Raw genomic sequence first — 25,490 nt, forward strand, 5'->3', positions numbered from 1 at the left:
GAATCAAAAATAAGGGTTTCTATTTTAAAAAATTACTCTGATCTTCAAATGACTTTGAAAATCAACTGCGAGGTCAAAGTCAAGGTCACCCTCAGTTGGCCCCCTTTTAATCCTACAACGTTTGTTAAGGTCATTTTTTGCTATCACCCTTATCTTCGGAGTAATTTGCGTGGATGTTTTATAATGGGACACCCTGTATATATACAGGGTGTCCCATTTAACTTGAGACAACTAAATATTTCGAAAAATAAACATTGTAAAAATGTCATACGAAAAAATGTCCCAAATAAACTTTTAATATTATCAAGGGGGACGTCTGCCTGTGTAAACATTAACCTGCCCCCACCGCCCCTTGAGGGTGGGGCGGGTGGCAACTTTGAAATTTCAAATGGGAACCCCCATTTTTTATTGCAGATTCGGATTCCTTGGAAAAAAATACGTAAGTTTTGTCCGAGTCATTTTTTCGAATCGTGATAGATGGCGCTGTAATCAGTGAAAATTAGTTTTTGCCATTTTCTCTCACCATCGGGGTGCTTTATTTCGGTGAGTCCTCTCGCCTCTCACTATTCAATTACAATAAATGCTCGAAATGACCTTCCATTTCGATGCATTTATTAACTTGAGCTTGGAATGCTTGTACACATGTAGAAAGTGTATCTAGCGTTATTTATGCGCAAGCATATCTAATACGTTCCACCATGTTTTCTCGAGTATTTGGTACTTCTGTATACACTTTTTCTTTAAGGTAACATAAAATTATTTCAACTTTCTCCTCTAAAGATAAATAATCCATTATTTATTTGCTGAAATAAAGAACGCGTCCGTAAAAATACAAGTAGCTAGCGTACCAAAACTATGAGGCATCTATATATGTAGTAAATTTCTGAAATACTGAAAATACTGAAAAGGAGAAACAAAATAAATGAAAGAAATTAAGTCAGAACAATTCTTCAATAACTGGATTCTTTAAATTTCAAGTCAAGTAAATTTCAGTAATATGTACGCTAGCTACTTGTTTTTTTACGGACGCGTTCTTTATTTCAGCAAATAAATAATGGATTATTTATCTTTAGAGGAGAAAGTTGAAATAATTTTGAAAGTTGAAATAATTTTATGTTACCTTAAAGAAAAAGTGTATACGGAAGTACCAAATACTCGAGAAAACATGGTGGAACGTATTAGATATGCTTGCGCACAAATAACGCCAGATACACTTTCTACATGTGTACAAGCATTCCAAGCTCGAGTTAATAAATGCATCGAAATGGAAGGTCATTTCGAGCATTTATTGTAATTGAATAGTGAGAGGCGAAGGGACTCACCGAAATAAAGCACCCCGATGATGAGAGAAAATGGCAAAAACTAATTTTCACTGATTACAGCGCCATCTATCACGATTCGAAAAAAATGTCTCGGACAAAACTTACGTATTTTTTTCCAAGAAATCCGAATCTGCAATAAAAATGGAGGTTCCCATTTGAAATTTCAAAGTGTCCACCCGCTCCATCCCCAAGGGGCGGTGGGGGCGGGTTAATTTTTACACAGGCAGACGTCCCCCTTGATAATATTAAAAGTTTATTTGGGACATTTTTTCGTACAATGCTTATTTTTCGAAATATTTAGTTGTCTCAAGTTAAATGGGACACCCTGTATATACCTTGCCGCAAATATTTATAGGTAAAGCTGTGTTAATTTGCCACAAGTATCGTCGATGTATCACCTATTTATTTATTAAATTGCACGCACTCGCGCAAACACACATACACACATACACAAAGATAGGTCATTTTCGACATTTTATATTGGTTACAAGACACAATTAACATATTTAAACAGTTTTTAACAAATTAATATATTTAAATAGTTTTTAACAAATATACGACAAAAGCACAGACATCATTATCTTTTCTATCACCGTCATGTTGCTCTTATGTTGTCGAAAATGAATGACAAAGCAAAATGTTTTCCATGAATAGAAGTCATTTTGTTGGTAACATAATGAGCAACAGTTGCTCTCCGTTTGCTCTGAATCTGCTGACACGAAATGTTTCAAATTTGTTCCCGTAGTGTTGAATACGTATGACTATGCATTACGTTTTTAACAAATATTCAGCAACTAGTTGAAAATTCATGCTCAGCATTAAGTTGCATGATTTTGCAAAACATGCTTGGCTATCAGGGTATCTTACCTCAACACTTTTATGCACAAAATAATGAGAGGAATCAATTAGTGTAGAAAAAACACATAGTTGTCTTGAAGAAAAAATATAATATGATATAATTTTAGCTACATGTTTTTTCTTTGAGACAACTATGTGTTTTTTCTACACTAATTGATTTTTCTCATTGTTTTGTGCATAAAAATGTGCATAAAAATGTTGAGGTAAGATAATTGAAAAATAAATATTTAACAAGATATTTCATAGTTTATGTAAAATTATGTCAAATTAAAGTATAAAATATTTCGTGAATTATTCCCACCTTTTTTATACATTTTGTATACTATATTCTATCAGATCTTTCATATTTTAATGGTATACTTCAATCACAGATAATAATTATTGATTGCCCACACAATTATTGTGTCGGTGTGCTAAATGCGCCCAACTAAAATAATCACTTACAGAAAGCGCTCTGTACATACATATATGCATACATACATACATACATACACAGTTCTTGTGTACCTGGCCAATGTTTATAAACGTACAGACTAGTTGCTTCTTCCTTTCCGTGAGCACATACATTTTAGTTTCAAGAACACGCTGCTTAGAAGAATATCTCGAAACATAAATCGTAAGTAATAAATTAAATTATTATGCTCTTGAATCATATTATATTTGTAAATTATTATTCATAAATTGAATAAAATTTTTCAATTTTTAAATATAATAATATGAAAAATAGCACAAGAGCTATGACTAGAATTATGTGTTAATGTTTCTTATATTTACAAAATTGTCTTTAAGGATATAAACGTTTCAATCGATTATTCGTCCAATATACATTACATTAAAAGAATCAATAATTTTAACATTGGAAATACATAAAATCAAAAGTTTTAATTGTAAAACATTCAATGTCCATTTTTTTTAGAAGCTATGTCACTTGAGAAACTTTAAACATAAAAATAGAGCAAAATTAACAGTTATTAGAATAATGTTACATTATACAAAGGTTCTCAGTTATCTGTACTTGTTGACATCGCGAGTAATGAAAATCTTTTGTGGTTAAAATTTTAAATTTAATGTATTTTAAATATTAAACTGATTCTTTTATTGTAACATATATTGAGGATAATCGACCGAAGCGTTTATAAGAAATTGTCTTAAAAGACAATTTTGTTAATATAAGAAAAATTGACACATTATTAAATCGTAGCTTGTAACTCTTATACCGTTTTTTATTTTATTGAATTTATCTGTTATTGAATTTAGCAAATAGTTAGAAAATATTTAATCATTAGTTTCTTTCTTCTCTCTTATATATATAATTTAATAAATATGTATTAATTTTTGCAGAGGAAAATATAATGGACGTGGGAAATTTGTCCCTAGAAGACACGAGAAATGTGCAGCAAATGATGCAACTCATGTTGCATCAACAAGAAATTAAAAAAATGCAACAACAGCTAAATTTAATAGCAGAAAAATTAAAAGAAAAAGAAGTGGAGAGAGAACCAAGAGACGAGCAGCAGCAACAGCAGCAGCAACAGCAGCAGCAGTCGGAACAAGCCGGCGATAATGGTACATTATTTATTAATTTAAATACAATATCAGAGAATTTTCCATATCAGGAATAGGGTAGTGTAATAATATCTTATTAATATATATGAAAGAGGCTAATGGAGCCACCGCTGGTTGTTAGTGCGAATTTTTTTCTCTTATATTTTTTCTCTCGTTTTCCTTCCTTTCAAATAACTTCCTTACTTTAATCATACATTCCGATTCTTGAATAATAAGATCGATGTATGCAATTCTCGTACACTTTAGTGTCTCGAATCTGAGATTAGTATACATTTTAATGTCTCAATGCAGACGAATCAAGTTTCTATACAAAACATAAAAAATTTCGCACTAACAACCAACGGTGGCTCCATTAGCCTCTTTCATATATATTGATATTTATTTATTTTTTTGTAACTAAATGATTTATTCATATGCATAATTGTTTTAAATTATTAATCTATAAATGTGTTTATTTTTAGAAAAAAAAAAGAAGAGGTGGTTGGTCGCGTGCACGGTGGTACGCTCGGCGAAACTTGCAATGTGACAATCATGTTAGACCAAGTCCTTCTGGAATAACAAAAAGAAGAGGAGGCCAAAACAACAGAGGTGGCCGCGGGAACAGAAGTCGGGGAAGAGGTACTACAAGAGGTCATACAATAATAAAAGACTATTATTTATCATAAATTAATAAATTTTATAAATTTTATTTTATTTTATTTTATTATTTTTTTATTGACTAACTTTTCTTTAACTTGTTGATCTCGAATATTAAATGATTTTAATTAATTTTATTATTTTATTTTATTTTAATTAACTTTTTTTATAAAATTTTTGACAAATTTTTAATTTTTAATTTTTTTTTTAATTTTTTATTTGTAAAACCGACGAGCTTTTATTTGTAAAACCGACGAGCTAACATTGATTATATCAATGATAAAACTAACTTTTTTTATTAATTTTACAACAAATCTTGCGTCTAAATTATATTTGTTTTAACTCAGATCTTAATGTAAATCAGCGTGCGTTTTCATATGTATTTTATTTATTTCACACTAAGGATAGCCTGATGACAGGCTATGAAATGTCTGTTTATACTAATGTTATTATAACTCAATACAAGTTCGTTCGCACTAAAATCTAGCGTTTTGATTCCTATTGCTCCTTTCCTTTTATAATTTTATTATTTGTTGACCCTTATCATTTTTAATTAAGATAAATAAAATTTCATTAATATGTCTACAAAGGACACCACACTTATAAACGACAGGCATGTAACAAGTATTTTGTCTGCAAATGACACACTTGTAAACGATATGTAACAAGTATCTTGTCTACAAATGACACCACATTTATGACCGACAAGTGTATGATAAGTATCTTGTCTGCAAACGCCTGCTGACACCATATCTATATAAAGATAATGTATAAAGAAAAATGAAAAGTGATACAATAGGGTTCCTGGCGAAGATCCACCTCTTGGGTGGTGCGGAAGACCACTATATTAAAATGGTTAAAATAAAGTTAAAATACTAAACTATCCGATGTATAATCACATTGGTATGCTTTGTCCAGATTACTTTTGTGTTAAATAAGATAGTCATAAATATTTTTTAAGTAAAAACATGTTTCTTTTATTTTCAATCAATTCTTTCCTTTACTTCTCAATGTATCTTGCTATTTACAAAAGATATTATGCATTTATAATGTGATTTTTCACGTTAATGTGTAAAATTGGAACATATAAATAAATTAATAATATATTAAATGTTACTTGTTTTGTTTATATATTGCAATATATAATTTTTATTACTTTATTCTTATTTTATACATTAACGTGAAAAATCATATTCTGCAAATACATAATGTTAAAATATTTTATTAATATGAATATGATATATGTTTCATAAAAGACTGTAAATCTCAGAAAAAATATCGCGTCGAGCGAAAGCAACACGCCGCTAATCGACTTAGTCGCGTGGAGCGAAAGCATTCGGGAAAGCATTTTCGCTGCCAACGCTTGGCAGAAGAAACGGTGCGAGCGTCAAAACCGGTTTTTATGCTAGGCTTGGTGGGAAAGAGATACAAGACATAGGTCCGCCCACTTCTACCGTCGACAGCCGAGCGCACACGGACACGTGACGTCAGCGAATCTCGGTTGTGTGCGTGTGGAGCTCTCCGGGGAAAACTGGCAGCTCTGCGGTGAAGCGGCGAGCGGCGAGCGACGTACGACGCACGAATGAAAATTCATTTCCCACCAGTGCTGCAAGATCAAGCATCCTGCAACAGAGCAACATGAGGGGGACGGCCCCCACCATGCGGGCACTACACAAGCGAGAATCGCACGTCATGCGTTCGTGTGCGCACGCGTCTGCGTAGCATGCTATATTTTGTGTCACTTCCCCAGCCCGCGAAAAATGCTACGTACGAAAAATACTAAGAAGCCAAGCGTTTTTAATCGAGTAAGGCGAATCGCTTGAATAATAAAGATTCCGTCTTCTAGACTTGCATCTTGCAATTTTTTTTTTTTTTTTTTCGCATTTTTTTCTAACGCACAATCTAATGCACAATCGAGTAAATAATTAAATAATTTTTTTTTCTAAACAGTATTATTTTATATTCATTAAACATATTCGCATAAGTTAAATTAATAATTGTTGAAAAAGATATTAATTTGCTATGACTTGTCAATAGAAAAATAAAATATAATTTTACAATTTTTCGACAAAATGCAAGTTTAACATGTGCCAAGATTATTAATAAATATAAAATAATACTTTTTTGTCGAAAACATTATTTAATAATTTAATTGATTACTGTTAGAAACTCATGTGCAAAAAAAGTTGCAAGAAGCAATTTCCAAACACAATATCTTTAACATTTTAGCTACTCGCTTTACCCGTTTAGCCTTGCTACTTGACATTTTCCTCTTTAAACTTAAAAGAAAGATATATTAATAATTTATTAGTAGTTAATAGTGGCCTTCCACGCCACCCATGAGGTGCCACTAATAGCGCGCTAGATTTTTTTATAAAGTGGCCTGTAGCCCTATTATACCACATATTCTTGCAAAATACCACAAAAAATATATTACTATGTAAATATTATGTATATTACAATATAAAAACTATATGTATATTATAAACATATACATATATATTAGTATCTGTTCAAGATCGATAATTAACGTAATAGAAAAATAGCCGTAAGAACGAAGGAAAATTCTACCAGTTGAACTGTTATCCTAACTATACCCGCACTCAGTTTTTTCTCCATTCAAAGGGGGCCAAAACAACAAACAACCGAATAAACAAGCGGTGACAGTTACTGATTTCAGCAACATTCGCAACACATGAACGCAAGCGTCACACAAATCTTAGCCAATACTCGATGGCAATTCTCTCGCACACATGAGTCACACCACCAAATCACCAATCATAGACAGTTTGCAAGGGTCATCTTGAGAATCAAAATGCTTGCGATCTCATTGGCGAATTTCAAGGGAACTTCGGATTTTCAAGCTATAAAAACCGCTCCGCACCACGACGAAACACAGTCGCTTTCTTAAGATTCTGTGCAATCGCAAGTACGCGCGCTGCAGTTACTCCGCTGAGATTCCGCAAAATCGCAGACATTACGTGTCGCGGAAACTAACACCGCATATCGCAGTCTAAGTGTGCAAACCGAAACAATTTGTTGAACTGTTGTACTCTCCTTTTCTCTTTGCATTTATTTGCCTCCATGAGGACAGGTACATGTCTTAATTAAACGAATAAAGAACTTAATTTAGTGAAATCACGTCGTTTCTTTGATTCATCTTCCGTGCACCTCACTGCCTTAACGACAAATTTCGACGCGCTTCCGAACATTTTGGTCCTTCAAGCCGGATTCAGGAACGGCAGCCGCAGAATTCGTGAGTGCTCCCCAGGTGCGTGAGTGCAGGAGACCGAAAAAGAGAAAAGGAAAAAATCAATATGAGTATGGACTTGAACGTCCTGCTGAACGGCCAACGCGACATTCACGGCCGCATATCGTTCAGTGGACAATCTCAAAAAAATGGGCTCGAGCAACATCACCCTCAGCGCAGTCGAGACTCGCATCAAATTTATCGAACAACAATGGGCTAAGTTCGAGTCACATCACGAACTTATTCGTGCTAGCTACAAAGACCGGTTCAACGAAAGTGAGTACGTTTCTTCTAACTTTTTCGACAACGCGGAAATCACTTACGTGCAGCAGCGTAGTCAACTCGTAGAATGCGCCGAACGGTTGAAAGACCACTCCGCAACATCCAATTCACCGCAAGAGAACCGCAATGAGCGCCATCCGCAGACCGCGCTCCCGCGAATAAAACTCCAGACATTTTCGGGCGCGTATGAGGATTGGCCGACGTTCCGTGATCTCTTTCAGTCCGTCATAGGAAGAAACTCGTCGATTTCTGACATTGAGAGATTTCATTACCTCCGATCATGTCTGCAAGGGGCGGCTGAAAGATTAATACGTCCGCTATCAGTAACGGAAAATAACTACACTCGCGCGTGGACGATGCTAGAAAACCATTTCGAAAACAAAAGAGAGTTGATACGCTCCAACTTCGCCGCGTTTACCACCGTGGCGAAGATGAAGTCAGATACCGCCGACGAGTTAAGCCGCATTTATCATGCCGTCACCACCGCCGTAAACGCTCAAGAAAGCATCGACAGGCCCATTGAGTCCCATGGCATGGATCTCTTCAACCACCTCGTTGTCGAATTGTTTGACCCCCGCACACGACTGGAGTGGGAATTGTCGATCTGTGACTCCACCAATCCGCCGGAGCACGAGACACTACTAACCTTCATCTCAAAACGAATCACCACACTGAATGCTGCACGACCAAAGGGCACCACAGTGAAGGCCAGCACCGATTCGTCGCGATCCGCAAGGTCTCTCGTCACGAAGCACAGACTGGAAACGTCACGGTGCGTTGTGTGTAAGGAAAACCACTCAATCAGGCAGTGTAGCGAATTTAAGGCTAAGTCTCCAACCGAGAGAAAAACTGTCATTGATACGAATCGTTTGTGCTACAATTGTCTGGGCAATCACCTGGTCACGAAGTGTCAATCCTCTAAAAATTGCTTCACCTGCAAGGCTCGACACCACACTATGCTTCACGAAGCGTACGTTCCAGCACAATCCGCTGAAGTCAGCGCACTTTCCGCGACACGAACAAGTAAGGATCGCAAGGCAACTTTGCTCGCCACCGCGCGAGTAATAATCACCGACCGCTTCGGAGATTCGCACGCCGTGCGCGTTCTGATCGACCAGAGCTCCGAAGTGTCAATCATCTCCGAGGCTCTGGCGCAACGGTTGCGTCTCTCGCGATCTCGCTCCGAGATATCCATCGTCGGGATCGGAGGTACACGAACAGGCTCAACACGCGGCAAGGTGACCCTTAACCTTACGTCACGCGTAACCGGCGTACACCTTAGCGCCGTCGCTTTCGTCCTGCCGCGCCTCTCGCTCTATCAAGGGGTGACCATGGGCAACTGCCAAAATTGGCCACACATAGCTGAATTGCCGCTGGCCGATCCACAATTCCAAGCCAACGATCCGATCAAATTACTCCTGGGGGCCGAAGTTTGCTCCATTATTCTAGAAGAAGGCCTGAGAAAGGGCGGACCTCAAATACCAATTGCTCAGAAGACATCACTGGGATGGATTCTTTCTGGCGGTTGCTCCGTTGCTTCATCCCAAGGACAGAGTTGCTCACTCCAATGCTCAGCCGATCAAGACCTACACGAGCTGTTACGTCGGTTCTGGGAACAGGAAAGAGAAACGTCCGCTCCAACTGCACTCACGCCCGAGGAGGAAAAGTGCGAGGAAATCTTCTCGAGCACTCACACACGCACCAATAAGGGCCGGTACGTCGTCCGGCTGCCATTCGCTTCCACCCCACAAACACTCGCGGGAACACGCAAGCCAGCCGAGCGATTGCTAACCGTCATGGAAGCAAAATGCAAACGAGACCCGCGATTCGGAGGACTCTATCAGGCCTTTATGCAGGAATACGAGGACCTGCGACATATGGAACGCATAGATACACCACCAGAAAATGAACGTCGCGCATGCTATCTACCACATCACGGAGTATTTCGCGAGTCAAGCACTACCACTAAGCTTCGCGTGGTCTTCAACGGCTCGCAGCGCACGGGATGCGGTGAATCTCTCAACGCACACTTTTTCGCTGGAGCAAACCTCCTATCCACTCTGGCCGACGTAATTCTGCGGTGGCGTTTGCACCGTTACGCGATGATCACGGATATCGAAAAGATGTACCGTCAGATCATTGTCCATCCAGACGATCGTGACTGGCAGAGAATTCTATGGAGACACGACACTTGCGACAACGTACAAGAATATCGTCTCACAACCGTGACCTACGGTCTCGCGTGCGCGCCGTTTCTGGCAATCCGAACGCTTCGACAGCTTGCCAGCGACGAAAACTCCCGCTTCCCTCTTGGGGCAAGGGTACTGCGTCGCGAATGTTACGTCGACGACATTGCCACCGGAGCAGATACCATTCAAGACGCAATCACACTGCAATCCGAGCTCCGCGCGCTCTGTACGGCGGGCGGATTCTCACTAAGAAAATGGGCTTCTAACTGCGAGGCCGCTCTCACTGGGATCAACCCCGACCATAAGCTCCATAGATCACAGCACTCATGGAAAACAGAAGGTCATTCCACTCTGGGCATGCGTTGGTATCCTAGCACTGACACGTTCACATTCACGATTCAACCGCGAACACTGACCGAGTTCACGAAAAGACGCGTTCTATCCGAAACCGCACGCTTATTCGACCCATTAGGATGGCTAGCACCAGTTGTTATGCGCGCAAAAATTCTAATTCAGTCCGCCTGGTTGCGGCAACTCGACTGGGATACTCCGCTGCCGTCGGCCGACGCGCATCAATGGCAGCGATTCCTAAGTGAACTTCCGTCACTCGACCGCATTCGCGTGGATCGCTGGCTCGGCACCAGCTCCAGCGAGGAAACTCACACAGAACTGCACGGGTTCGCGGACGCCTCAGAGCGAGGATACGCAGCCGCAATATATCTCCGCGTGTCTCGTCGCGCCGCTACCACAACACGCCTAATTATCGCAAAAAGCAAGGTAGCACCGGTCAAACAAGTGTCCCTCCCGCGACTCGAACTCAGCGCCGCCGTAATGGTGGCCAACCTCATGCAACACGTCCGCGCCAACCTTGATTTGTTCACAGCACCAGTATATCTTTGGTCAGACTCTCAGGTCACACTACACTGGATTCAAGGGCACTCCTCCCGATGGAAAACATACGTGGCAAATCGCGTCTCACAAATCCAAGAGCTCCTGCCTGAGGCTCGCTGGCAGCACGTTCCCGGACGGGACAATCCAGCCGACTGTGCCTCCAGAGGTATAGCGCCGAGCGAACTTCCAAACCATTCGCTGTGGTGGACAAGGCCTGACTGGTTAATGAAGGGTAAACCCTTTTGGCCAAATGAAGGCTCGGAGGAATGCAACAAACCACTGCCGGAAGAACGAATCATCGCACATGCCAAACTCGACGAGCCTCAGTCCGAATCCGACATTCTACTGCGATTCTCCTCGCTGCATCAACTCTTGCGAGTCACTGCATGGTGCTGTCGATGGCAACACATTGTAGCCCACAAGGAAACCACCACGACACTCCAACCAGAAGAGCTCGAAGAGGCACTAATTCGATGGCTCCGCATGACGCAAGCAATGTACTACGCAGATGAAATCGCAGCCGTATCCGCAAATCAGGCAGTCTCACAACGCAGTCACTTAAAACTGTTGAATCCGTACATCGACGATAACGGCGTGCTGAGAGTTGGAGGCCGCCTCAAGAACGCCCTCCTCGCTTACGACGAACGACACCCCATGATCGTCCCGCCAAATTCATGGCTCACCAAACTGATAGTCGAGTCGTGTCACCTTCGCACGTTGCACGGAGGAGTGCAACTCACTCTCGGTCTTCTTTGCCTCCGCTTCTGGGTACCACGAGGTCGGGCTATCGTCAAACAGCTGTTGCACCGCTGTATCACCTGCACTCGGTGGCGAGCCGTCACACCACAACCGCTCATGGGAAATCTCCCGCAAGAAAGAATCACCCCGGCACGCCCGTTCCTCAGAACAGGACTCGACTACGCCGGTCCAATTTCTATCCGCACCAGCAAAGGGCGAGGACACAAGGCACACAAGGGTTACATCGCCGTCTTCGTGTGCTTTTGCACCAAGGCCGTGCACCTTGAAGTCGTCTCCGATTATTCCACCGAATCATTTCTGGCTGCCTTCCGTCGCTTCGTATCACGTCGCGGCCTTTGCACCGATATTTTCTCGGATTGCGGTACGAATTTCGTCGGAGCAGCACGAGAATTGCGACAGATGTTTCGCGCATCGTCACCCGACGGCCGTCGCATCGCTACCACAGCAGCAAGAGACGGCGTCAAATGGCACTTCAATCCCCCGGCCGCGCCTCATTTCGGAGGACTGTGGGAAGCTGCAGTAAAATCCACCAAGCATCATCTACGGCGAGTCATCGGCGAGGCTACACTAACGTTTGAAGAGATGTCGACCTTCCTCGCTCAAGTTGAAGCTTGCCTCAATTCACGACCGCTACAGTCCCTCTCCGATGACCCGACCGATATCTCAGCACTCACACCGGGACACTTTCTCACCGGAGCTCCTCTTCTGGCCGTTCCCGAGCCGTCCCGCGCCGAAAGGAGTGACAACACCTTGACTCGATGGCAGCTCTTACAAAAAATGCGCGATCACTTCTGGCAGCGATGGTCCCGAGAATATATTCACGGACTCACTTCTCGTGGAAAATGGATTAAGCTGGGAAAAACTCCCGAAGTCGGAGCTCTGTGCTTGATTCGAAACGAAATCACTCCGGCGAGCCGATGGCCCCTCGCCCGAATCACACAATTACATCCGGGAGACGATGGAATTGTGCGCGTGGTGACCGTTAAAACCGCTACATCGGAATTAGTACGCCCGCTTGTCAAGCTCGTGCTGCTGCCCAAAATCACTGCAGTCTCTCCAGTGCTCGAAACTCGAGTGAATCAAGACAAAGTAAACGCTCACACTCAATTTCATCACGCCGCGTAAATAATTCTTGCACTATACCCCGTTCACTCAATTTATAGGGTCAGTATGTCGATCCACAATAACGAAAAATTTCAATCTTTTTAATTGTAATCACTGACTTTCATTCCATTTTCATCTGGTAATATTACACTCCGAAAATCTTACGTCTTGCAATACTCTGTACACGAATCACTCACTACACACTCGTAAACGAAAACTATTTCTTATTTACATCGTGGTACACAGCAATCAACACTACGACTCACGCAGTCAACGCATGCCGCTTCCGCGCCGTCTCAGACCGCAATCCTGCACCGCAATCAATAGCGCTTCGATCGATTTAAAAGCGCCACTCGATCAAGCTCGCAACCTGCCGGACTGTTTCGTCACGCAATGACGAGGCGGGCGGGAATGTTCAAGATCGATAATTAACGTAATAGAAAAATAGCCGTAAGAACGAAGGAAAATTCTACCAGTTGAACTGTTATCCTAACTGTACCCGCACTCAGTTTTTTCTCCATTCAAAGGGGGCCAAAACAACAAACAACCGAATAAACAAGCGGTGACAGTTACTGATTTCAGCAACATCCGCACACATGAACGCAAGCGTCACACAAATCTTAGCCAATACTCGATGGCAATTCTCTCGCACACATGAGTCACACCATCAAATCACCAATCATAGACAGTTTGCAAGGGTCATCTTGAGAATCAAAATGCTTGCGATCTCATTGGCGAATTTCAAGGGAACTCCGGATTTTCAAGCTATAAAAACCGCTCCGCACCACGACGAAACACAGTCGCTTTCTTAAGATTCTGTGCAATCGCAAGTACGCGCGCTGCAGTTACTCCGCTGAGATTCCGCAAAATCGCAGACATTACGTGTCGCGGAAACCAACACCGCATATCGCAGTCTAAGTGTGCAAACCGAAACAATTTGTTGAACTGTTGTACTCTCCTTTTCTCTTTGCATTTATTTGCCTCCATGAGGACAGGTACATGCCTTAATTAAACGAATAAAGAACTTAATTTAGTGAAATCACGTCGTTTCTTTGATTCATCTTCCGTGCACCTCACTGCCTTAACGACAAATTTCGACGCGCTTCCGAACAGTATCATATATTAGTATTATATTCACGTATAAATAATAGATGTGTATGGTACGTACGCGCGCGCGCGCGCGCGCGCGCACCACCACACACACACACACACACACACACACACACACACACACACACACACACACACACAATTATTAGAATTTACAGCGGTTGAAGAGACTTCAAATATAAATATTGATAAGGTTGTTTTTTTTTACTTTTGTTTTATTTTTATTCATATATATGTATAAAAAAATATTAATAATTAATAAATATATTTCGAATATTCGGCTTTGCCCGTCTTATTCCGCCGCGGCCACCTCTCCCGCCACGGCCGCCCCTCCCGCCACCGATTCCTCTAGCTATTGAGGCATTTTGATAGCCTCCTGTGGCTCCGCGAGCAGCCCGCTGGACATACCAGCGTGCTCGTGCACGGCCGGCTCCTCTCCTTTTTTTTCTTACAAAATAAAGATTGATGTAAATAATCAATAAAATAAAAATATTGTATGTGTATGAAGAATGTAATAATTCAAAATTTATTACATACTATATTTTTTTGGATACGGTTGCTCCGGCATCCGCTCCAGCTGCTGTTGTTGAGGCTGCTGCTGTTGTTGTTGCTGCTGCTGCTGCTGCTGCTGCTACTTCACTTGGAGGCGCAGCCTCACAACCTCCTCATGTTGCAGCTGCATTTGCAGCAGCAGTTGCTGCAAATGTGGAGCTTCTACTTGCATTGTGTTTTCTGTAAAAAGAAAAAAAAATATATATATATATATCCTTTTTTTCAAAGATATTATGTGTACAATTATAATAATAACTTAACGTAATTACTTTAAAAACGTAAAACGTTAATTTTAGCACAAATATAATTAATAATATTAATTACTTACCGGACGAAGCGTTCTCCATGGCAACCTGCGCTTACTTTTCCACGAATTGTGAAAATAGCGGCGTTTGAAGAACGTGGACGCGACTTCGATGCGCATAGCGTTCTGCGCATCGAAGTCGCGTCCACATTCTTCAAACGTCGCTTTTTTCACAATTTGTGGAAAACTAAGGAACTAAGGAAAACTAAATGCGCAGCATTTTTGCGATTCTCAATTGTTTCTGCGCGTAAACCGCGTCTGCATTGCGTGGTATATATAAGAGCACGGCAAATTTTAGTAATATTTTAGTAATATATTATAGTAATATTTTATATGCCGCTCATTTTTTTTTGTTGAAAAAGCTTAGGCAGTCTCGACTGTAAGTTTTTCAAACCTTTCTGTACATTTACGTAATTTTTCTTCTCTTTCCTTATTTTTTTTCTTCTTTGAATCTTTGTTTTCTTTTTGTTTTCTATAGTTTTATTTTCTATTCATTATAAAAATATGTGATTTATTACAAAAAAAATGCAAGCAAAGCTTTTCAGAAGCTTGGCTTCGCGATGATAGATATAAATATTGGATACAAAAAGTACCATTAGATGACAGTTTATTTCATTGCATTATATGTGATAAAAATATTTCTTGCAACACGAGCATTTCTAGACATGCAAATTCTACGTATCACAAAAGTAATATTAAAGAAGACACATCTTTGTTATTAAATAATAATTATATTACTGTAGAAAAAAATATTTCTAAGACATTAAAATTTCAACCACAATGGTTAGAAATAGAGTATTTTCAACCATGGTTACGCGAAGTATCACACGATAAAACATTATGTTTTTGTTCCTTGTGTAAAATATATCTAACTGCTAAAATGTCATGTATTTCTTGTCATGCACAATCAATAGCACATTTAACAATTACTAAAAATGCTAATATGGAGACGAAAAATACAGACGAAGATGTCAATATGCCGGACAAATCAATTTTGTCGTTCGATAAGCGAAAGAAAGCTGCAGAAATTCGATACGCTGCTTTCATCGCTGAGAAAAACATTTCGCACCAAACTGCGACAGACATTCTCACTTTTTTCCAACAAATAGGAAAAGATTCTGACGTATTGCAAAACATGAAAATAAGTCGGACTAAATGTCAAAAAATTATTTCGAACGTGTTGTGTCCGGTTGAAACGGATCGTGTAGTCGATATTATTCAAAATACTAAATTTACTATTTTTATTGATAAAACGTCTGACATTTCTAATCAAAAATGGATGACGTTTCATGTTCGGTATGTTGATCCTGCAACATTAGACATTCGCTCGCAATTAGTCAAATTAATAGATATTGAAGCAAGGAATAGCAGTGCGGAAAAATTATTTAATGCTTTTAAACGAGAAATGTATAGATTGCAAATTACATTTTTAAATATTGTTGCCTTGTCATGCGACAATGCGCCCGTCATGACGGGTAAATATTCATCATTTAAAACAAAACTTGAAAAAAAATGTTAAAATTTGTTAACATTTTCATGCCCATGTCATTCCGCTGCACTTGTTGCACATACTGCATGTGGTAAGATCCCAGACTATTGCGAGGAATTCGTAAAAAAAATAGCAAGTTATATTAACAGTAGTCCAAAACGATCAGCTATTTTTGAAGAATTTTGTGAATGTTTTCAGGAAGCAAACCGAAAAATTTTAAAGTTGTCCGACACACGATGGCTTTCTCGGCATTCATGTATTGAAAGACTTCTAGAGTATTGGGATACTGTCGAGCATTTTTTAAAAGAAATGGTAATGAGTGAAAGAACAAAGTCTAGACAAAATTTATTATCTATAATGCAAAAACTTGATATAAAAGCATATTTATTATTTTTAAAACATATTTTACATTTTTTTAATGCTTTTAATGCATTTTTCCAAGCTCTAGAAACAAGAATACAGTTATTGCAGCCGAAATCATTTCAGTTCCTAATCATTATTTGTAAACATTTCTTAAAGTCAGAACTCTTACAAAATATAAGTAATAATTTTGAATTTTCCAACAAAGAAAATCAAAAATCTTTTAACGAAATATATTTAGGAGATGAATGTAAAAAATATCTTGACGAGTTGATAACAGAGGGACACGCAAACGTAGTTGCAATAGTTCGAGAGAACTGATTGCAATTTTACATAACTGCTGCCCAAGAAATTTGTAAAAGATTACCAATAAATGACAAATTTTTTTCAAAATTAAAAATTTTCGAACCGGACACAGCTTTGCGTGATATTAATAGAGAAACTTCATTTACTGATGTTTCTTTTGTCGCTCAGACGATTGGCGGATTTAACGAAAACGGTTCAAGAAAAGAATGGTTTGCTTTACATCAAAGCTTTACAGAAGCAGAAAAAGATATTCTATCAATGTTGAATTTTAATGACATGTGGAAACGCGTTTTCCAACGCACTCATCAATATCCAAATTTAATGTGTCTTTTGAATGCTATAAGATCGCTACCAAATTCTAATACCGATTCAGAAAGAATCTTTTCCTTGCTGCCAGATATAAAAACGAAAAAACGAAATCCACTTTCATCTGTCAGTGTCAATGCTACATGCGTGCTTAAGTCAGCATTGAAAGCGAGAGGGGAAACAGCTGTAGACATAGAAATTAAAGAAAAGCATTTGTCTCTAATGTCCGCGGACAAATTGTATTCTGCATGTCCTAAAAAAGATAAAAGTCGTCTAACACTATATGCTGCAGATATTAATGAAATTGCTGGTCCCTCCTCGTCTAATGATATGCAATAATAATGTTTAAAATAAAATTTATTATTGCATTGCTCATTGTTAATATTTGCTTTGTTCACTTTCAGATGTATAGAATATCATGCCTGTGACATCAGGCATGATATCTTATACATTTGAACATCATGTCTGGTATCATGTATATCAGACCACACTTTTAAATGTTTAGGAAATCATGTCTATTACAGACATGATATTTTAAACATTTAAACCTCATGTCTGGCATTATATATGTCAGACCACAAGTATAAGTAATAGATATGTGCGTGCGCGCGCGCGCGCGTGCGTACCATACATATCTATTATTTATACGTGAATATGATACTAATATATGATACTAATATATATGTATATGTTTATAATATACATATAGTTTTTATATTGTAATATACATAATATTTACATAGTAATATATTTTTTGTGGTATTTTGCAATAATATGTGGTATAATAGGGCTACAGGCCACTTTATATATATATATATATATATATATAAAAAAATCTAGCGCGCTATTAGTGGCCACCTCATGGGTGGCGTGAAAGGCCACTATTAACTACTAATAAATTATTAATATATCTTTCTTTTAAGTTTAAAGAGGAAAATGTCAAGTAGCAAGCGTGGCTAAACGGGTAAAGCGAATAGCTAAAATGTTGAAGATATTGTGTTTGGAAATTGCTTCTTGCAACTTTTTTTGCACATGAGTTTCTAACAGTAATCAATCAAATTATTTAATAATGTTTTCGACAAAAAAGTATTATTTTATATTTATTAATAATCTTGGCATATGTTAAAGTTGCATTTTGTTGAAAAATTGTAAAATTATATTTTATTTTTCTATTGACAAGTCATAGCAAATTAATATCTTTTTCAACAGTTAATAATTTAACTTATGCGTATATTTTTTATGAATATAAATAATACTAAACTTCAAATTTCAAGACAAAGTATATAAACAGACTTTTGGTAGCCCTATGGGTTCTCCTTTGTCCCCCATTATCGCAAATATTACTCTCACGGATATAGAAGAAAAGGGTCTCAAAATCTTAGTTTCGAAACCTCTTTTCTTTAACAGATATGATGATGACATAATTTTGGCGGCTCATAACAACGTTATCAATAAAATAATAAAAAATTTTAATTTGTTTCATGAAATAATTAAATTTACATGTGAACGAGCTAACAAGGGACATTTGAGTTTTTTGGACGTAGAATTGATTGTAGAAGGTGACAACATCCCGAGTAGAAATCATGATTAGGAACTGGTAGGATTTTTGATAGTTTTTCCTGATGTCTGGACAGGCACTGATAAGGAAAGCAGGCGTGGTTCCAGCCATAAAAGTTACGACTGGCCTCTTCGAAAACTGGGCAGTTTTATTAATCAGTTCTGGTCAGTTCTGGACTGGCTCTGGGCAGTTTTTTTTAAATCGGTTTTTGAATATATAGAAACATTTCTTTAAATTTTGGTACAGTAAATACAAAACAACTTCAACTTTTTTAAATATTAAAATATTTATTTTATTTAGAGTTTTATTTCATTTTTTAAGTTTTCTTAAATGTAACACTTATAAAATCTTTTATTCTTAAAATTAAACTTATAAATTCAAAATTAATTTTTAACACAATAAATAAAAATAACATTTTCTTTTATTCTTTACTCTGCTTTCTTGCAGTACGTTGGCCTTCCCAATCCTTCGCATTAGAGATTACGTTACCTAGACAAGTAAAGAAAGATTTTTCTGTCACTACTGGATTTTCTTGATCCTTGTTATATGTTTTAAATACAATATCTGAAATAATACATTGCATTTAATAACAATAATTATTAAGCACAGTCGTCTACAATTAATAATTTAGAAAGATTTTTTGTCAGAATCGGAACAAATTAATTATATTACCGATGATACAACGGCAAGTCACTGTATCTTTAAATATTAGTTTAGTGCCCTGTTGCTTAAGGCACGTATACTGGCACATAACTACTCTTTTGACAAGTTTTCTCAAAATACTTGTCAACATTTTTGACACACTATTATCCCTATCTATTGTTACATAGATGGATCGCTTCTGAAATATGAATAAAATACATTTTCACTCAAAGACTAAATTTGTGTTAATAAAAAATAGTTATCTAATAGTTTCTTTAATTTTTATGATATTAATGCTCACGAATTCCAACTAAAAATTTTTTTCAATTTTGAGACGATTATCAAATTCTTGAAAGTCTTCTAAAGCACTAAAAGGCATGTTTAACTCGTATTTCTCCATGAAATCAGTAAAGGTTATTATACAATCATCATCTTGATTGATATTTCTAACGCGTAATATCTCTTTTACGTCTCTTATTTCATTTGCCATCGATGTGATTTGCAGAGTTAATTTTCTTTGCATTGATATTATATCGTTAATGCCTTAAAAATAAATATTATTTAAATAAAGTGATTACAAGAGAGTAATTACAAGTATATTTCATTTTATACGTACCATTCAAAATTTTTTTTGAAGTATCTGGAGCAGATAAGTTATCAGTGGGTTTTTGGGTTTTTGATTGATGGACTATAAATAAAAATAGTATAACTAAAATTAATATAAAAAAAATTAATATTGTAGCAAAATAATAGAATAATTGCATTATAATTACAACTCGGTGATTCAGCAATATACAATTCATTGTCAGAAATATCATTTTTTGATAATGATGACAGATTATCTTCTTTTGATTTTGTAGATGATTTTTTGTTTTCTATTACTGCCTCAGGAAAAGTAGTAGTTCTTTGGAAATTTTCGGAATCGCTTTCGCTGCTATCTTTACTTGAATCTTTTAAACCTGCAAAAATAATGGACATTTATAGAACATAAAATTTGTGGACAAATATTTTTTTTCTTATAACTAACTGTTAGTTTCATTCAACTCTAAATCGTCCTCTTCATCGTCCAGCTGGGGAACTTGGGACAATAGTTTTTTTCCCAATTTTTCGTTGTCTTTAAAATTTTTTTTCTTTATTGCATTAAATGTTTTTAATGCTTTTTCTTCAGCATGTTTCTCGCAATCTGTTGTATAAGCGTATTTTTTAGTTTTTAATTTTTTAATTTTGTCTAATGCATCAGTGTAGTTATCTGAAAATATAATAGCAAATTATTTTACTTATTATTTTAGTTATTTTTACTTTTTATTAATTTTTTTTTTAATTATGTTTCCTATTATGCAACATATGTTGAAAATATAATTTTGCAACACTTATTACCTAAATTGTTGTACGCGTATTATTTTTTTTAATTATTATAATTATCAATAATTTTTTATTGTTAAAATGTTGAAAAAAATAAATTATAAAATTTTTTGTTAGTTAATGTGTAATGTTTTTTACTTGAATCGCCTCGTATAATAATTGGCCATTTTCTCCAACTCTGCAGAGGATTGGATTTTGTTCGCACAAGATGGTGTAAGAAATCACGATCTTTTTTCATTTTCAAGTTCTCCGGAAATGGTGAAACGAGCCTACATGATTTTATGTCGTATGTAATCCAACTAGTTGGTACAACATCCACAATTTTTTGGAGACAATTTTCTTCGTGGAACTCGATAATTTGATAATGGCGTTCAGTATCCATCAGCTTTAATAACACATTTAAGTCAAAACTTAATGAAATGAATATTAAATATTATTTATATTAGAATTTCACAACTTACTTTAGAACGTTTAGAGGGTGTAGCGTATGGATGATGTTGGCTGTGATGTTTTCGAGTTGCCATTATTTTCAGTCAAAATTTCTTTTACCTTCACGAAAACTTTTACACATGAGATAAAACATGTATTTTATATGTCAATTGATTTTAAGGTTAACATGCTTTCGTTATCATAGTCAATTACCAGCATACAAAAAAAAATAGAAAATAATTGCAATCGATTATTAATCGTCTTCTGTTGTAAAATTGGTAATCGATTATGACTATAATAATTGCTGGATGTTATGTAGTACAAGAGGAAAAAAAAATAATCGTTTGATATTAAAACTACTTACCTCGTATTAGACACACGCCTTGTATTAGACACACTTCGGTAAAACACGCTCGCTTCGATCAGCACCCGGAATATTTAGTTCTCAGTACACTACTTACTTCGAAAGCTAACGAACGATTGCGCCGTCTTCAATCTGTGATCTTCAATCCTCTTTATTTAAACTTTTCTAAAAACATCTATCAAAGTCAATAACCATTCTGCCTAATTTGTCCCTCTACATAGAGGCGTTTATACAATATGGTATCGCAGTAAATACAAAATCAGCATTACCAATAGATAAAGTACTGATTTTATAGCGAAATTTTATTTTCATTGACCATAATCACAGTAAGTTTTACGATAAAAAACAAAAAATAAGTGTTTCTACTGAATATTGGTGAAATACTCAGTGAATCTTAGTGAAATCCTATTTTATTGTTTCCATTATAGTAACATTTTCACTGATTCACTTTATAAAAAAAAATAATAATTTTAGGTTACATTCACGGATGTTAAAGGCGCTAAATATTTATACATATTCAGAGTGTATTAAGAGATACGATCAACTTCAAGTGCAGCGTGAAACTGTATTTAACATCCGTGAACGTAATCTGAAATTATTATTTTTTGTTGTTTATAAAGGACTGAAACTTTTGCATTGCAAATCTAGAAAATAGTAAATTAACATCAAGGTTTAATTATATTATAATTGTGTTCGTGTTATTTATTTTTTTTTACTTCTACGTACTATCTACTACTTATTACTTTTTACTTTTTTGTTTCATAGTCTATCATAAAAATGGATAGAATAAAGTATACGGCAAAAATGCGAATGAGACGCAAACGTGCTTTATATAAAATTCAAGAAAGTAAGTAATGATGTTAATATATTTATTATTTATAGTGTTATATATATAAAGGGATCTCGATAAAACTGTGATTAAAAATTATTAAAAAAATACGATCTTTTATTGTGGAAAAAATGTTAAATCTCTCCATAAATGTCAATAAAGAGCATTTTAATACTTTTTTTTTATTATTTTAATCTTTCACAGAGGATAAATTCAAAATACGGATTGTCAAGAAGAAGTAGAAGATGAAGAAGAAAACAGAATAGAAATGGAAATAGAACAACAAGATGACGCAGACATAAGTAATGAAGACGAAATGGAAATAGAGCAACAACGTGAAGAAGACGAAATGATTGAAAAAAATAATGTCGAAATAGAAGTTCATGATGAACAAGAATTTTATTTAGAATCGGAAAAAGAAGACGAAATAAACGACGAAACTACAAGTGACGATGAAATCGAAGATGACGTAGAAGTAAAGGAAATAATGGAATTACGAGCATGGGCCATTCAAAATAACATCCCGCATATCGTTTTGGATGCTTTATTAAAAATATTAAGAAATCGTTTGCTTCCAACTCTGCCTATATCAGCTAAAACTTTTCTGAGAACAAACTCTGTCCGATTTAACATAGAACAATTCCCATTAAGTCGTGGCCAAACTACAGCAGAATTTGTTTATTTTAGTATAGCCGAAGGACTTCGTAAATGTATTAATGTAAAACTTCATGCAAATAATACATTAAATCTTATATTTGGTATCGATGGAACATCGCCATATAAATCAAGCGCTCTTCAGTTATGGCCAATCATGTGCAAAGTTCAATTTGAACCAGATTTATATGAGCCATTCCCTGTAGCAATCTATGCAGGTGATAAGAAACCAAATGATTTGAAGTTATATTTACAAAAATTTATCGAAGAGATTAATGAATTACAAACGAATAACATAGTTTTAGAAAATCAAATTTTTAAAATCAACGTCATGTGTTTTGTCTGTGACAGGCCAGCTCGTTCGTTTATTAAGGGCATAAAAGGACATGGAGGATATTATGCTTGCAAACGATGCGTTGTTCGTGGAAAACGAGTTGCTCTTCATGAAACGAAATGTTCAAATAAGACAATGATTTATCCGGAAATTGACTGTGCAGAAAGAACAGATTTATCATTTCGACTCGAAGAAAATCCGGAACATCACATTTGTAAAACACCTTTAATTACTATACCAACAATTGATATGATTTTTCATTTTGTGCTAGATTTCATGCATCTTTGTTGCTTGGGTGTAATGAAAAAATTATTATTAGATTATTGGATTCAAAGTAATTCCAACATAAAATTAGGCGTGCAAGGTAGACTCGAAATTTCTCGGCGATTGCTTGCCCTTCAATCTCAAATACCAGTGGAATTTCAACGAACTACAAGATCGCTAGTGGATATTTTGAAATGGAAGGCAACAGAATTTCGATTTTTTCTATTATATAGTGGCCCTGTTATTTTAAAAGGTATTCTGCCTAAATTATTATATCGGCATTTTCTTTTATTTCATGCTGCGTGCAGAATTCTTTGCAGTAAAGAATTGGCTTTAAAATATAATGCGAAAGCTAAAACATACTTGCGAATTTTTGTATTAACTGCTCGTAATTTTTATGGATCAGCTTCACAAATTTTGAATATGCACAATCTCATTCACTTGGCTGACGATGCAAAAAATTTAAGTTGCTCATTAAGTGAGATCACTGCATTTCCGTTTGAAAATGCTATTAAAAAAATCAAACAAAAAATTCGCAGTGGTAAACATCCATTAGCACAACTGTGTCATAGGTACAGTGAATTGTGGTCGATTGATTCGGTTAAAAAAAATCCACCACCAACTATTACTATCGAAAAATTTGGACGAATCTTGTCATCTGGGGATGTTTTAGTAAAAAAGTTAAAATGGAAAAATGTTGTCCTCTCTACTAAAGAACCTAACAATACAATATTGCTTCATAATGATAAAGTAGTTAAAATTACAGATATGTACATTCCATCAATGAAAGAAATAAATGATATTATAATTGTGGGAAGATTGATGAAATCAAAAGTTCCATGTATGCTTATCCTTTTTCTTCTAAAAAATTAAAACAATGGGAAATTGTAGATAATGAAGAAAGATCCAAAAAAAATAACGTGTGGATTACATAAAATTAAATCAAAAATGGTACGTTTGGATGTCCTTGTTAGCAGCGTAACGGGGGAAAAAAATCATACGTTATGCCACTTCTTCATTTATAAAAAATTGTATAAAATAATTGTGAAAATTAAAAAAATATATATATAATCAATGTTCTATAAAATATAATTAATGTTATAAAATATGCATAAAATATAATTGTATAAAATATAATACGTACAAAATATATGTAATTGTGTAAAATGTAATGAATGTATGAATTAGCTACGCAATATGCATAATCTTATTCACTTAGCGTCATTTAGTTCGAGATAGGGTTTTCCCTAAGTGTATCAAGACTGGAAATCTAGTCAGTGGTTGGTCGGAAAATGGCCCGAAATGCCTTGACTGAAAACACTGAAAGGGGCCTAGTGCCCTGTCAGTTTCCCATCAGTATTTTTAGTCAAGGCATTTCGGATCATTTTCCGACCAACCACTGACTAGACTTCCAGTCTTGATACATTTAGGGAAAACCCTATCTCGAACAAAGGAAAACTGCTTAGAGTCCTCCTTAGAGCCCGGCTAACATTACTTATTAGGGAATGCCACGACACTTTCTGAATAAATACTATTCAGACATCTGGTATTCCATGACAGATTTCTACTCGGGTATCTTTGGAATGGTTGACAGAAGTATAAGACTTTCTCATCCACGCTTTCTTCAAGATGATCTTAATAACATCATTAATATCCTACGGAATAATAATTACCCTCTCCCATTTATTTTTTATATTATAGAAGAAAGACTAAAATATTATTTTTTTGGCAACAAAAGAATACAAGGTGGAGAGAGTGGAGTGTCAGAGG

General features: G+C 36.4%; 1 protein-coding gene and 2 long non-coding RNA genes across 6 annotated transcripts; 2 read left to right on the forward strand and 1 right to left on the reverse strand.

The window, feature by feature from the left end:
* The first annotated feature begins 2,690 nt into the window (after positions 1-2,690).
* On the forward strand, positions 2,691-3,746 carry LOC136998590 (uncharacterized). The gene is made up of 2 exons (XR_010889176.1): positions 2,691-2,796; positions 3,522-3,746. It is a non-coding gene; the product is annotated as an uncharacterized lncRNA (long non-coding RNA).
* A 4,035-nt stretch (positions 3,747-7,781) lies between these two features.
* Positions 7,782-12,878, forward strand: LOC105671592 (uncharacterized). The gene has a single exon (XM_067352397.1). It carries the CDS (start codon positions 7,782-7,784, stop codon positions 12,876-12,878), a length of 5,097 nt encoding a protein of 1,698 aa, XP_067208498.1.
* Positions 12,879-19,128: 6,250 nt separating this feature from the next.
* LOC136998445 (uncharacterized) lies at positions 19,129-24,540 on the reverse strand. 4 transcript variants are annotated; one of them, XR_010889017.1, is made up of 4 exons: positions 20,512-24,540; positions 20,258-20,443; positions 20,101-20,172; positions 19,129-20,027 (listed from the first exon to the last, which is right to left on the reverse strand). It is a non-coding gene; the product is annotated as an uncharacterized lncRNA (long non-coding RNA). The 4 variants fall into 4 exon arrangements; XR_010889016.1 differs by having other exon boundaries at positions 19,129-20,172; XR_010889018.1 differs by having other exon boundaries at positions 19,129-19,406; positions 19,515-20,443.
* Positions 24,541-25,490: the final 950 nt, after the last annotated feature.

This window comes from Linepithema humile, chromosome 3 (genome assembly GCF_040581485.1).
Source record: "Linepithema humile isolate Giens D197 chromosome 3, Lhum_UNIL_v1.0, whole genome shotgun sequence".
NCBI classification, from domain to species: Eukaryota; Metazoa; Arthropoda; class Insecta; order Hymenoptera; family Formicidae; genus Linepithema; species Linepithema humile.